The sequence below is a fragment of the Apus apus genome, chromosome 10 (genome assembly GCF_020740795.1).
Source record: "Apus apus isolate bApuApu2 chromosome 10, bApuApu2.pri.cur, whole genome shotgun sequence".
NCBI classification, from domain to species: Eukaryota; Metazoa; Chordata; class Aves; order Apodiformes; family Apodidae; genus Apus; species Apus apus.
The window spans coordinates 18,214,462-18,228,375 of record NC_067291.1 but is presented as its reverse complement, the minus strand read 5'-3'; the positions used below and the strand labels follow the sequence as shown (position 1 = coordinate 18,228,375).

General features: G+C 52.6%; 1 protein-coding gene across 1 annotated transcript in view; it reads left to right on the top strand.

Annotated features, from left to right (window-relative positions):
- The first annotated feature begins 9,815 nt into the window (after positions 1-9,815).
- ADAMTS17 (ADAM metallopeptidase with thrombospondin type 1 motif 17) overlaps positions 9,816-13,914 on the top strand; it is a 181,479-nt gene continuing 177,380 nt past the window's right edge. The window contains exons 1-2 of the mRNA XM_051628580.1: positions 9,816-9,885; positions 10,562-10,923. Of these exons, the coding sequence (XP_051484540.1) occupies positions 9,816-9,885; positions 10,562-10,923 (432 nt within the window). The remainder of the gene's footprint in view (positions 9,886-10,561; positions 10,924-13,914) is intronic.

Sequence of the window (13,914 nt, the reverse complement as noted above, 5' to 3'; positions counted from 1 at the left end):
GTCACTGGTACTAAAGCCTGCCATCCAAGGCCAAATGTACCAGGAGAAGGCACACAATGAGCTGTGGTTGTCACAGACAGCTTCATGTGGGAGTGTGTGAGAGGGCTGCTGGGCCAGTGGAGAGCAGGGAGCAGAGGGAGAGAATTGGGAGTGCGATAGCTGGGGTGACACAGCAGGAGTTTAAGCAGAACTGAAATCACCAAGAACCCCAAAGCAAAGGAGGAATGAGGCTAGGAAGAAGGAAAAGAGGAGGAGGAGAAGGAAAACGAAAGTGGTTCAGTAACACTAGGGATCAGCCCTTTCCAAGCAGTAGAAGCCAGCTTTGCCTGGCCCTCGAGATGGACTCTGTAGGTAGCCAGGACAACTCCTTTTCCATGAGCACCAGCAGTTCCAGACTGAGCCCAGCCAACCCAAGGTGGGAGCAAAGGCAGCAAGACCTAGGAAATGCTCCTTTAGAAAGTTCCTAGCATGTGAGTGAGTGGACAGGGAGGGACTTGGTAGAGTGGGCCAGGGTAGCCACCAGTGGAGGCCGGCAGACCTGCAGCTGTGGCAGTGACTCCATGGTTCACCTCCAGTTGCTGGGCAATCCTGACAGCCCTTTGCTTCTCAGCATTGGTTTGGTGCTATTCCTGGATGACTGAGAGTCCCTGAGAGTCCTAGAAGAGTCCCTAGAAGATCTGTGTGTTTGCTTTCTACAACAAAGATCAGAAGAAAGCTGCCAAAAGGCCTTCCTAGTGCTAGCACGTAGGGGTAAGTCTCTTGGTTATGTTGTGGGCTGCACACAATGCAGGAGAAATCCTAGTATTTCAGGAGAAAAATCTGTGGGAAGCAAGAACTAAATCTTATCAGGTTGTGCCACCTCTTATCAGGCTGTGCAAATCCTACCTAGTTCCTTTACTGTTTTAAAGGAGGAATTATTCAACAACCAAGGAATGTTTCAACCACTTTTGTGCTGCAGTTTCCCCTCTGTACCCAGCAGTAATTCTGCTCTGGCATAAAATCCAGGCCAGGGGGAATCTGGGGTTCTTGTGCCTTCCTCTGTCCTGGCACACAGGGCCAACATGAGGGAAATGGTAAAGCAGCACCACCATGTCTGTGCTGTGGGTTGCAGATATGGATGCTCCATCTCTTGTGGGCAATAATTTATTTGGGGTTTTTCTACATTTAGTGATTTATCCAGAGCAAATGTCAGAGCTCAGCTACAGCTTGTGGGCTTAGTCCCACATCCTGATGGGACACAAGGTCCCTCAGCTGAGCATCCTCCTTCTGGGCCATGAAAGGGCTGAATGTTTTGTTGAATGTTAGTTGAGAGGAAGACAAATCCCTGCTCTGTAACACGATGCTGGGAACAGAGAAACGTCTAGATTTCTCCAGTTCACACATCAGGAGAGGATCTTACGGCCTGCCGAGGCACTGGATGCTCCTCTGTCCTGCCAGCTGCCTTCGGAAAGCCCGGAGCAGGTCGGTGGGTGCTGGAGAACCTGTGCCACCAGGTCCTGGTGGCCTGGTTATTGCTGCAAGGGCCCACGAGGTGGCAATAGCAGGACACCGCTCCTTGCTCCGACCGCGCTCCCAGCGAGCGGTTTTGTCCGTATTTTTGCCCTGTAAAAGAAAGAGATCCCGTGGAATATCGGGGTGCAAAAGTCTTCCTTCCAACTGGTAATTTCCCCTCGGTCCTTCCCCAGCTTGAGACAAGTGCCTGGTACGAGGCCGGTAAAAGAGCCTTGTGAATTTGGCTGAGCTGGAGGGCTCAGTACCAGAGCAGGGGACCAGGCTGTTGGTGTCCCGAGGGGTGGCATCTATCTGAGTGTCACCAGTGTCCATTTCCGTGGGTCCTGCTGACTCCCCTGGTACCAGAGCTGTGCTGGATGTGTCTGGGGTAAGGGCTGGGGAAGAAAGGATGTTAAATCTTCTCTGGTTCTGCTTTACTGCTTGGACTTCTTTTGTATTGTCTATTTTAAGTACTTATTGGTCAAGCCACAGAGTCTGCAGCAGCTAGGAAGAGAAACCCAATTCTCACCTAGATCTTGAATGTTTGCAGTGCAAACAAGGATGATAAAACTCTTGGAGGGTTACGCTGCTATCCCACCTTAGGAGACAGATTCTCACATGAGGTGCTCTGTGTTTTGCACCATTGCCAGCAACAAAGCAAAGCTCTAAGGGTAGAAGGATTTGGGACAGGCTCAGTGTGATCATCTGCAAGGGAGGGAGCAGTGGGACATCACCTCCCAAGCACAAAAGGAGATGGAGACTGAGGAGCAGTTGCATCTCGAACCCCTTAAATCCAGCAGTGGCTGAGCATTATGGCCAGAGCAACCCAAGGGACTGAAAATGTTGAGAAGTGGGTTTGTGTAAGAAGAAACACCTGTGAGAATGTGCTGGGAGGGCACCGTCCCCATGGACTAACCCCTGTGCAACAGATCCCTGAGCCAAGCAAAGAGCCTGCACACTCCCACACTCCCCGCGAGTGTCAGCAGGAAAAAGGGATCTGTTGGTCTAAACAAGCTTCTTTAATCCCCCTGGGCACAACCCTCATGATCAGGCTGTGCCCAGAGAGCTAAGAACTGATTTGCTTTAATAGTGGGATGAAGTTTTGACTTGAGCTCTCTCCATAGGTGGCTGTGGATGAACAGGAGGTGCTCGGAAGCCATAGCTTCTGTGTGGCAGCCTCTGTGGTTTCCATCTCTTCTCTAGATTTCTCTTTCAGAGCCAGGAGGCAGCTGGCTTTGACTCCAGTGTCCCAGCAGAGATGGAAGATTTGAGGCTGCCCACGGCACTGGCTGTGCCTGGGGATGCTGTGGACTGGTGGGACCTGGCTGTTGGCACCTTCTCCTCCATCGCAGCTCACGGACAGAGCCAGTGGGATTCCTACTGCCAGCAGGTTAACTGAAACTCCTCATTCCTTGTGGGTGTCCAGCCCAGAAAGCAGGCAGTTAGAAGAGCCCTCAGTGAGGCTGATATTGTGCTTTTATGAAGAAATACTTGCAACCAAGCCAAGTCAACTGCAGCTCTGTTGGGAGAGAGGATCTAGCATCAGAGCAGGGTCCTGATTCTGTTCCTGGTTCACTGTAGGACCTTGCAAAGCATGACAATATTGGCCCAAAAAGGCTTGGGATTGAGATATTGGTGGCTGTTGCTGATCAAAGAGCAGGCTGTGCATTGGGCTGCAGAAGGATTGCTCCCTCCAGATCCTGCACTGACCCTCCATCTGGCCAGTTCTTACCTAGGGGCTCTGAGCAGACTTTGCTGACACGGGCAGTCAGGTTTCCGTACTGGCTGTGGAGGAAAAGGCAGCTCTTGCTGTCACTTAGAAGAGTGTGACTTGTACAAACTCTGTCAAAGTGCACAGCATGACAGATGTGGCCATGCAACAGTCACAGCACATCCTGTCTGCCCTGCTCCTTTGTCCCCTGAGAAGCTTTTGCTGCTTGAACCCAAAATGTGGGCCTCTTTCCTCAAGTAGGTGCTCCAAGTGACCCTTAGATTAGACAACTAACAGATGCAACATCAGGAGACCAAATGTCCCAGTTTGCATCTCCAGGCTGTGGAGCTCATAGCAAAGGTTGTGGCACCACAGTTCCCTCATTGCTGGGAGTGTTTGTCCTCCTGGGAATTTCTTGACTCAGTTGGGGGTGATGGGGAGGGAGCACAAAGTCTGCGTGGTCCAGACGGGGAGAACTGCAGGAAAACTGCAGAGCAGCCAAGTGTGAGGAGGGGGCTAGCAAAACTGTGTTACTGGTTTTTAAAAAGCTCCAGGCAGTCAGAGGTTTTGGGTTGTGAACTCTTCACTGCTTCTGACAGTGGCTTTACAGAACTGCTGCTGCTCAGCTCTGCATCCAGCATGGGAGCAACCAGGAAACTTAGCAGGAACTTGAGTAAAGGATTGATCCCGTGAGGAAAGGTAACTCTGAATGCTGTTACATTGTCAGTCCTACCACTGCTCATGGGTTAAAGGTGGAGGGGTTTGATCAATTAATTTGTGTAGAAGTTGGTTCAAATGGTTTGACAAAGCTTTAAACTCCTTGCTCAGCTCTTTGGTGCTTGTGCTTGGAGGACAGCCCTTTCCACCTTGGCACACTCCCCCCATCATGGCCCTGCAGCTCTGGTGGGCCACAATGAGGGGCACCCCAGCCCTGCAGGGCCTGGTTGTGGGCCCCCCTCTCAGGGGACAGGAAGGTGCCTTGCTAGCTGGAGAAGGGCAGGCTCCTGTGCTGTGACCCACCTTGCAGCCCCCACCAGAGAGCTTGACGAGGGCCCCTGACCCCTGGCAATCCCTGCTCCTGGGGATATTGAGTTTTCTGTTTGTTTTGCAAGTGTAATTGGCCAAGACACTGTGAAGGGAGGAGAGAGTGCTCAAGGGAGAGGTGTTAAAGAAATAGGAAAACATTATTAAGTGTTTTAAGTCAGCAGTTTCCCTTATTAGTACTTTCATGATGGAAAGAAGCCGCTTTAGGTCTGTACAGTTGCACTGGGCCATCACATCCAGGCCCCTGTAGAGATCCACACAGACAGCAGAACTGTCTGGTGCATCCCCTCAGCATCACCTCTGTCTCTCTTCCAAGCCACACACCACCTTCTTGGCTTACAAATCCCTCCTCTGGCTTCTTGTGCCCTGCTGCAAGGAATATGCAGAGAAGAAGGAGCCTTATGTGAAATACTCGGTTTGGGGGGGTGGGTGTCCACACCAAGGCTGGTGTTGGATACAAAGGGAGATGATTTGAGGGAAGGGGAACACCAGATGTGGGTTATGGCCAGCTCAGGGAAGGAAGGAGGTGGTGCCTGCACGAAGGGCTCTGTGTTGTCAACTCCAAACATTCAGAAAATCTGCCTCCACACCAAAAAAGGAATCAACAGCATTGGTTTTTGAGAAGGGATTGTTTTAAAAAATCCTGTGGTTGGGAACTTCTTCATTTGCTCCTGGGCAATAAGCCTCCAGGCTTCTCACAGCTCACATTTCCCAGCCTGTCATGAGGTCAAACATGGAGTGATGGAGTTAAATGAGGAATCAGTCTCATGATTGCAGGAGTCAAGGCCTCGAGAGGAAAAACCCAAACAAACGATAAATCGGAACAAAAGAAAGTGCCAGCTATTCCCAGGTTCTTGATAACATCATCAGAGGTGGCAACACTGGACTTCATAAAAAGCCTGGCTGAACTTTAGGGTCAGCCTCAAACAACAACAGCTCTTTCCTTTGTCCATTTGTTGCTGCATGCCTGGGGAGTGATGTGTGGCTGGTGCATAGTGCCCGGGTGATGACTATCTCAGCACAGCTCTCAGACACCACACAGACCCTGGACTGGCCTTGTCTGTGTGTGAAAACCCCAACATGATCTGGACAGAGGTGGGGGAACACTTGCATTTCTGATCTCTCTCCACAAAGTGCTACCTGCACTGGAGGGAGTGGATTTTCCTGGCACCCTGCAGCTCTGTGACTCGAGGGAGTGTGCTCTTCTGTATTTCTGGCTTGTCTCTCCCACAGTGACATGTGGGAGATGCCAGTTTCTGCTCCCAACAGTGCTGCACCCTCCAAACATCTGCACCAAGGCAGCCAGACAACCAGGAGGTTTTGTGCAGACAGTAGTGGCACCAGTGGAGGGATGTAGCCAGATCTCCACTCTCGTGGGGAGAGGCGTGAAGTGAGCCAGAATTTCAGGAGTCCACCCCTCAGCCCTTATCCCACAGGAATATTTTTCTTCTCTTTTCTCTGTGTTCCATGGAAATAGGATGTTTTCCCCCACTGCAGCTAGGTGAAGCTGTGAGCCCATTGAGACAAGCAGAGGGGAAGGCTCTGGAAGGAAGATCTCCTGGGAAAACCTCATGCAATGCACCCACTGTTTATGAGACAGATGCAAACAAAAAACCAAAGCAAATTCCCTGTGTCAAAAGGGAACCCTTGTCAGCCTGTGAATAAAGCTTCCTGCTAGGAGAAAGGAATGGAAGGGTCTCCTGCCATGGACTTACCTTAACTGAAGCAGGCTGACACAGGTGCTGGTGGCTCAGCTCAGTCCCTGGACACCTCCAGTATCACAGTCTCTTTTCTGTCTGCTCTTTGTCCCCAGGAGCTCAGGTTGTCCATTTTCATCCAGACTTGACAGAGATGTCCCAGAGGGAGTTTTTCTCTCATTGGCTTGGAAGAATTCAGGCTGCTGAGAGGAGAACTCTCTTCAGTGTCTGTCCTGAGAGCTGCCTCAACTGGACTAGACACTGGAGACTCCACATGGAGCAGACCCTTGAACACCCTCTACCCAGGGAAGAAGCTTTAACCAAACCTCTGGCTCACTGGGAAAGACTGATCTGTAGGAAACCCACTTCTGGAACCTACAGAACTATATGTATTTACTTGATTGTTTTAAAGGACAAAGTAGCTTTTCTTAGTCCCTACTTGTCACTAAGGTTTCTCTGGCTTCTTTGGGGGACCATTTGCATGGGTAACAGCAGCACCCACCAGGTCCATGCCTGACCAGCCTGTCCAAACTCTGCAGCTCTAGGGCAGGTGCAGCCCACAGCAGGGAAGGAATCCTGGCTGCTCGAAGACCCCAGCAAGGCCAGGAGCTGCCGGGAGAGAGGAGAGGGCATCAGAATGTCCCAGGCAGGAGAGCATCCATGAGGTCAGGATTACCTGCTTAGGACCTGGACAGGAAGGGTTTGGAGTAGGGTGGCTGGAGAGAAGGGAGAAGGCTGAGTAATGGCCAAGTTAACCCCTTGCATGCTGGCATTTTCCAGGCACTGAGCCAAGTGACTGCTCGGGAAGATGAATATAACACATGTCTGCAGTCTCCAAAGGGTTATTAACTCTGCAGTAATGGCCACAGAACTTGGCTTCCTCGATGTACATTTAAAATTGCAAAAAAATAAAACATGAGTTTCAGAGGGGGAGAGGGCTTGTTTCCTAGAAACTGCAGGGCCAAATCCACTCTCTGCGATGGGGAGACGTGGAGAAACACCCTCCTGCACACATGGGCTGGGGAGAAATGCAGTCCCCACAAGAGGACCACAGCCCCCTCCTGCCACTCACATTTATCCTTATCAGCAACAATTTCAAGGCATTTCTGAAAAGCCCTCAGTGTTAAATTAATACAGAAAGTCTGTGTCTCACTGGAGCTTTGGGATTTGGATTCCATAAAAACACTGCTGCTCCTAAGACAGTTTCCTCTTTTGTTGTGTGGGTACCTCTGCAGGGGCTGGTCCCCTTGCTCCTGGCCCCAGCCTTTGCCAGCACCAAGGCCTGCCTCTGATGTTGCCCCTGTTTTGGGGCATTGCAGCCTCTTGGGCCCCTGCCCAGAAACACTCTGTGGGGCTCAGCAGGGACAAGCCCTGCTCCAGTGCAGCCTGTGCTGGCCAGCCTGGCCACTGAGCAAGTTCTTCCATACAGCAACTTACAGACTTCTCTTTATTGGTGCCCCTCTTCCCCCACACTATTAAATTTCTTCTTTCTCTGTATTGTTATTATTTTGGAAGATGGGAGAAAGGAGCTACTAGAAAGGTAAGCAAATCCAAGTTCCCTCATCAAACCCTTTTGAGGGAAGAGATGAGGTACCAGCTGTGGTCCCTTAGCAAATGAAGACAGCTGGTGGTCTGGGTCTACACATGGCTCTTTGGGGCTCAGGCCAGGTTTGGCAGCTCACAATTCAAACTGCCTCTTGGTGCTCAGGTGTGCAGGATTGCCATGAGTAGAAGAGCTGTGGGGGAGCTGCTGCCCCAGCCAGGGCTCTGGCCTTGCAGGGAGACACTGAAATGGTTGATTCATAACAGGTGAGGAGAGAAACTCAGGTTCTGAGGTTTTGTTTTAACTCCTTTACATTACACTACTGACATAGAGCAAAGGAGTCCTGAACTGAGCTTTTGTCTCACTTGGATGGGTTCTAGGCTAGTCCTTTTGCTTTGGTACTTTGTACTTGTTAGAAAGCAGACTGAGCCTTGAAAGAGGCAGGAGAACAGAGAGCTATTAAATCTCACCTTATCCCATGTTGAGAAAGTCAATTTGAGCCATAGGTCTTGGCTTCACTCAGATTTTATTTGCTGGGAGCTCATTGCAGGTCCTCTTTTTCACTCTTGCTGCTGACCCCTGGTAACATCCTCCAAATGTCACCCCACTGAAGAGATGAGGAGCTTCCCTGAGACCACAGCAGGAGCTGGGATGTCTGCATGTCATGCCCCTGGGGTGTTGCAGGGGCCCTGCACGTGGTGGGTCTTCCCGAGGTGCTGGGCCATCCCTCCATGTGCTGCAGGGTGCCTCACTGCCCAGGAAGAGCACAGCCAGCAGGGTGAAGAGCTGGAGGCACCATTAAGATTCCACCTCTCCAACAGCCTCTCTGCTTCTCACAGGAGCAGATGTCAAAGAAAACAGGGTTCTCATTGCCTGTCCAGTGCTTGAAAGAGAGAAAACTGAGTTAACCCACTCATCTCTCTTACCAGTCCTTTTCCTAGACTGAGACTGCCCTCTTCTTAGCCCTCATCTCTCACAGGGATGAGCATCCAAATCTAATTCCCCTTGCTTGTGACTCAGAGCTGTTACTGCTGTCAGTACAACTCTGGACAATTCTGGTGTAAGTGCTGCACTGAGATCTGCCAGAGTCATTCACACACTTTTATGGGTCTTCCTTTGAATTCTTCTACAATTTCAGTAACAAAGTTGCAGATTTTTGCAGAAGTTTAAACTCTAGGACACCGCTCTGCTGGGCCACAGCAGTTTAAAGCTGCTAACTTGTTGGGTCTTTACTGCTTTCCATGACTCAGCCATGCCAGAAGCACAGGATCCAATCCAAAACCCACCAAGTGCAGCAGAAATCTTTCTGCTCTTGGACATCACCCCGCAGCTTTCCACAGCCTCTGGACCGAGCTGACTTCTCTTGACCCCTGGGTAGCTGAGGACATGCAGGACGTGGTCCAACCAGCAAGCAGGAGGGAGCTCTGGTGGCTGCAGGATCTCACTGAAAATGGGAATTGGTTGTACCTGGGTGAGGGAACGAGTGCCTTCCACACACAGAGGGGGAAGGGAAAAGGAGCTGGCAGGTCGCTTCCTCCTCTTCCTCCTCTCCTTCTCCCAAACATGTCCTGCTTTCTTGGAATTCCTCTCCCCTTCTTGTCCATCACTGTAAAAATCAATGTTAATAGGAAGGCGGGGGTGACTTTTTGTTTTTACAGTCGAGCTTCTCTGGCAGTGCCTGAATTCTTTTGGCAACCAAGAAAAGGGTATGCAGAAACCACGACGGAGGAGACTACCAGGGGGCTGCAGACCTCCCATAGGCTATTTTCAGTGGTTTCATGGGCTGATCATGGGCCGGTGTGCCCCCCACGGGTGCCCGATCGTGGGCTAAGCCCACGATCGGGCACCCGTGGGGGGCACACCGGCTCTGGGGGGGGTTGCCTGCCTCCCTTTTGTCAGCCCATCGATGCACCAGGAGTTTTCCAGTGGTTGCACGGGTAGCACAGCCCTGCAGAGCCGCTGCCCCCCCCCCCCCGGGTGCCCGAAGCCCACGGGGGTCTCCCCGCCTTCCTGCCGGGGGGGCAGGAGCGCGCGCCCCCTGCCGGCCACCCCCCCCCCTCACCCACGTGTACCCCCTCCCCGCGCGAGCCCAGCCCCCCCCTCCCCCCCTCCTTCCCGGCGCGTTCAGCCAATAGGAGGGCGGGGGAGGCGTGTCCCGGTGTGTCCGCGCACCAATCAGAGCTCGGGGCTGCGGGGAGGGGCGTGGCCCGGCGCCCAGCACGCCGGGCCGGCGGCGGCGCTGCTTATTTTTTCCGAGGGCGGGGAGGGCTCAGTCCGGCCCGCGCTGCCGCCGCCGCCGCTCCTCTCTGCCTCCCGTCGCTGCCGTAAGATGTTCGACGGCTGCCTCCTGCCACTCGTGTTTCCTTGCCTGCTGTTTTGGGGGCTGGACGCCGGCACAGGTAGAGTTTCCTCCTTCCCCTGGCTCTCCCCGGCGGCGCTGACAGCCCTGGCCGCGGCGGGGTCTCCGGGGCGGCAGCGTCTGAGCGCGGACCGTAGGGACATCGCATCGCGTCCCCTGCGTGGCCGCCGTCCCAGGCTGCAGGATGAACCGCTCCAGGCTTTTTGTATTTTCTTTTCCTGTCCTCTCGCTGCTGCTGCTGCTGCTGTAACGTTTCATGTGGAAAGCTGCTGACTGTCCTTGGCTGTAGCTTCGGCTTGCTCTGCTTTTCCCTTTTCTCCCTGCAGATTTTTATTGGGGTTGGTGAAATGCGATGCTTGTGTCTAAGCTGTAGGGTTTTTTTGTGTTGGTTTTTGTTGTGTTTTTTTTTTTAATGAGACAAGTAGCTTTTAGCATGTGCTTTATTCCTCTCTTTCCTGCGCGTTTTTGTCTCGGACGTGTGGAGGAATAAATCCCGTTCCTTCGCTGGCTCCGCTGTCTCTGCAGCCTGTTCGCAGTTTCCCGCGCACGAGGGTGGGCTCTGAGACCCGAGCGCGGGGCCGCGCTCAGCCCGGCGGGCCGGGGGGAGGCGGGTGCGGGGCCGGCGGGGCACACGAGAGCCCCGGGCCGCCCCGTCGGGCCGCGGGACCGGCCGGCGGGGCTGCGAGCGCCTGAGCCTCTCTCCTTCTCGCCTGCAGCTGGCGGAGCGGAGCTGGAAGTGGTGATCCCGGAGCGAGTGGCGCTGGAGAAGATCCACCTGCTGCCGCCCGCCCTGCGAGGGGATCGCGGCGGCCCCCGGCGCCGGCGGGCGCTGCCCCGGCCCCGGACGCCCGCCGAGGCCCTGCTGCTCCGCCTGCCCGCCGCCGGTACCGAGCTCTACCTGCACCTCCGCCGCGACCTGCGCTTCCTCGCCCGGGGCTTCGTCGTGGAGCAGCGGCAGGGGGCGGCCCGGCGGGCGCCCAGCCCCCGGCGGCCCCCGGAGGAGCGGCTCTGCTTCTACACGGGACGCGTGCTGAACCGCACCGACTCCTTCGCCTCCCTCAGCACCTGCGCCGGGCTGGTACTGCCTCCCCGCCCCGCGGCCGGTCCCTGCGCAGCTCCTGCCCGCCGTGCCCCCCGGGAGCTGCCCGATCCCCCGATCCCCAGCCCAGCGGGTGCGGAGCGCGGCCGTCGAGCCGTGCCCGCAGCTCCCCGCAGCGCGGTGCAGCCGCTGCCCGCTGCCCAGCCCCTCCTGCCCCGCGTCCGCCGTGGGTGGCAGGGCCTGAGGGTGCTGCAGAGGAGCGTCCTGCCCGCTGGACGTCCCTCCTGTCAGCCTACCCCTGCCGTCTGGCTGGTGGCCGAGTCCCGCTCTGGGGAGTTTAGTCGCCTGCCTGACCAGGTCCCTCCTCCGGCAGCAAAGCCCGGGACAGCGAGCTCCTCAGCCCTCCAGCCAGGCCGCTCCGCCCAGCCCGGTGATTGCTGCTGGTGTGTGAGGGTGTTTCGTGGGAGCTGTAGGGACACCTGGTCCTCCAGCATGGCTGGAAGAACCGTCCCGCTCAGGGATGCTTTTCCCACCTCGAGTGTCTGGATTTCTCCACCTCAGTTTGTAGCTTTTTCAGGTAGCTCCACAGAGCCTGGGTTCTCCTACGGGCTTCCTGATAAGAAGAGATGATCTTGTGTGGGACAGCTGTTCTGCTTCTCAGTGGTGAACTTAGGTGCTTAACATGAGGGCTAGTTTGTAATTATTGTTGGTAACTTTAAGTGCTACAGAAAGTCAGCAGGGCGTTAAGCATTGACTTCCAATACGTGGTCCTGGGACGTGGGCTTAACTTCTTGGTACAGACCTGTTAATTAAGTCTTAAACTTCGCAGTAAGGACCTAATTTGCTTTGCACTTGGGGCTTGGGCCTTCGTTCCTGAACCATTTGAGGGCGCTGTGCCTCAGGCTTAAAAAAAAAAAAAAAAGTGAGTATTTGAGTGGCCCTGTAAATTGAGCTGTATATCACCCAGGGCTTTCTCAGAGTTTAAAACTGATATCTCTAGTTCGGGCTTTAAATCACTAACAGCTCTGTGCTTTTGTCACTAGGCATGTTTTGCTAATCCTGTTCATGAAGTGCTGGACTTCCAGAGCTACCTACTGCAGCAAAGCTGAAAAGCACAAACAGGCAGAGAAGGAACCTTTTTAGAAAGAGGAATGTAGTTATAGGCACAGTATTAACTGCCTCAGATCAGGGAACGGAGGAGGGGGAGTGAAAAAGATTGGCGATATTCCCAGTAGAAAAGTTGGAAGAGAAACAAGACTAGTTAGTCTTCATTCATTACTCTGCGACTATGGGCTGCAACGTTGCAGTATCTGTTTGTATCATATGAATTCTAAGCAACAACTAAATTGACATAACTGAGCTACATGAGCTTGAGATCAAAAAGTGATCAGTGTTGAAGCTGCTTGGTTGTGGCACCTCTTGGGGACCAAAGCTCATATTGCCACGTGTAAGTGGCAGTGTTGGTAGAGCTCTGCTTGCCTTTGCCTGTGGATCTGGTCCTGGGAGTGCAGAGAGTGGTGTGGGCAGATGTTGGGATACTTCTTTCCTATTAGAGGAATCTATTAAATTACTCTTCAGGTGATCACCAGGAATGAGAAAAAGTAGGTGCATGGTGCACACGAGTGAGATAAGGTTTTTAACACCCTTGTGAATTCAGAACTAGAGAAGTGTCTTTAGGGTAAGCCTAGTCTTAAGATGAACCTCATTAACTTTTGAAATGGTTTCATTGTGTTGGTGCACATCAGCATGTAGATAGATCATGTTATTCTAGATAAATTTACCTCTTGGCTTCTAAAGTCTATTCTTAAACATGAAACATCAGATTTTAGCCCACTTTCAGTATTTATGCAGCTTTTTGCAGTGGCCACGCTTAATCAGCATACCTGTAGCAAAAGCTGTGCAATTTAGGGTTTGGATGTTTTCTGGGATCAGAGGAATTAAGAGTTTGCCTCAAATTCTCTAGGAAGTCTTGAATCTGCCACAAGCGGAACTGAGATCAGGTGATTCATTCTAAAGCCCAAGTTTTTTACCTCTTTTTTTTTTTTTTTTTACCTCTGGCAATTTAAGATGCCAAGAGCATCACTACAGTGGGTTTTGAATTTTCCAGTTGCTTCCTTAAGCTCTTTTTGCAGCAGAAAGGATAAGGCTTTGGCCTCATCGGCAGCACAGCTTCACAGGTGGAGATACAGACAAGGCCTGCACACTGACCTGTGAGAAAGGCCTCAGCAGTGGAAACCTTGTAGCCTGTTTATCCTGACATTTGTCCTAAGTGCTAGTGCTGCAGTGGGAGATTTCCTGAAAATTCCAGTGTGGGGAGCACGTGTTGGAGTTGAGCTGGATGATCAGAATATCTCATTCAGAAAAGCTGGTTGCTAAAAAGTTGAATAGGTAATAATACTGAATCCTGATCTCCAGCTGGCTCAGACTATACTGTAATTGTATTCCTCAACTATGCCATAAATCACACCAAAAGTGATATAAAATGATCAGGGCAAGTGGAATTCTAATAAAAACAAAATCCCTGACACAATGGCATGAAAACTGAGCTACAGCCAGACTGAGCAATTGCTTCCTGGTGATGATATCGGGTTCCCAGCATGGCATCTAAAGGCTGTGTTTTGGTTTTTAAACACTGTTTGCGGGTGCTGCTGTGAAGCAGCATCTGGTCTCTTGGAGTTTCCTGCTGCAACTTCCAGTTGCATCGAGCAGGGTGGCCACACTGTCTTTTAAAAGTGTTGTACCTAAGGTCTCATCTGCACAGTTAAAGTACCCCATGTGAGGATGCTCTAACCCTCCTCTTCGTCCTGACAACCTGGGAGTTGCAGTGTAGACCAGAAATACTGTGTTCCTGAAAAGCGCTGCTGCGTCAGCTTGGCAGGACTGCATCCCCTCTGGGGAATGCAGTTGTGTAAACACTTGGATTCTGGCCACACCACAGGACTGAACTGTCCTTTGCTGGTTCTGGGGAGACACAGGCAGGAGCAAAGTTCTGCAGCTCTTCTGACCAACACCGTAGACCAAGACAGTAGG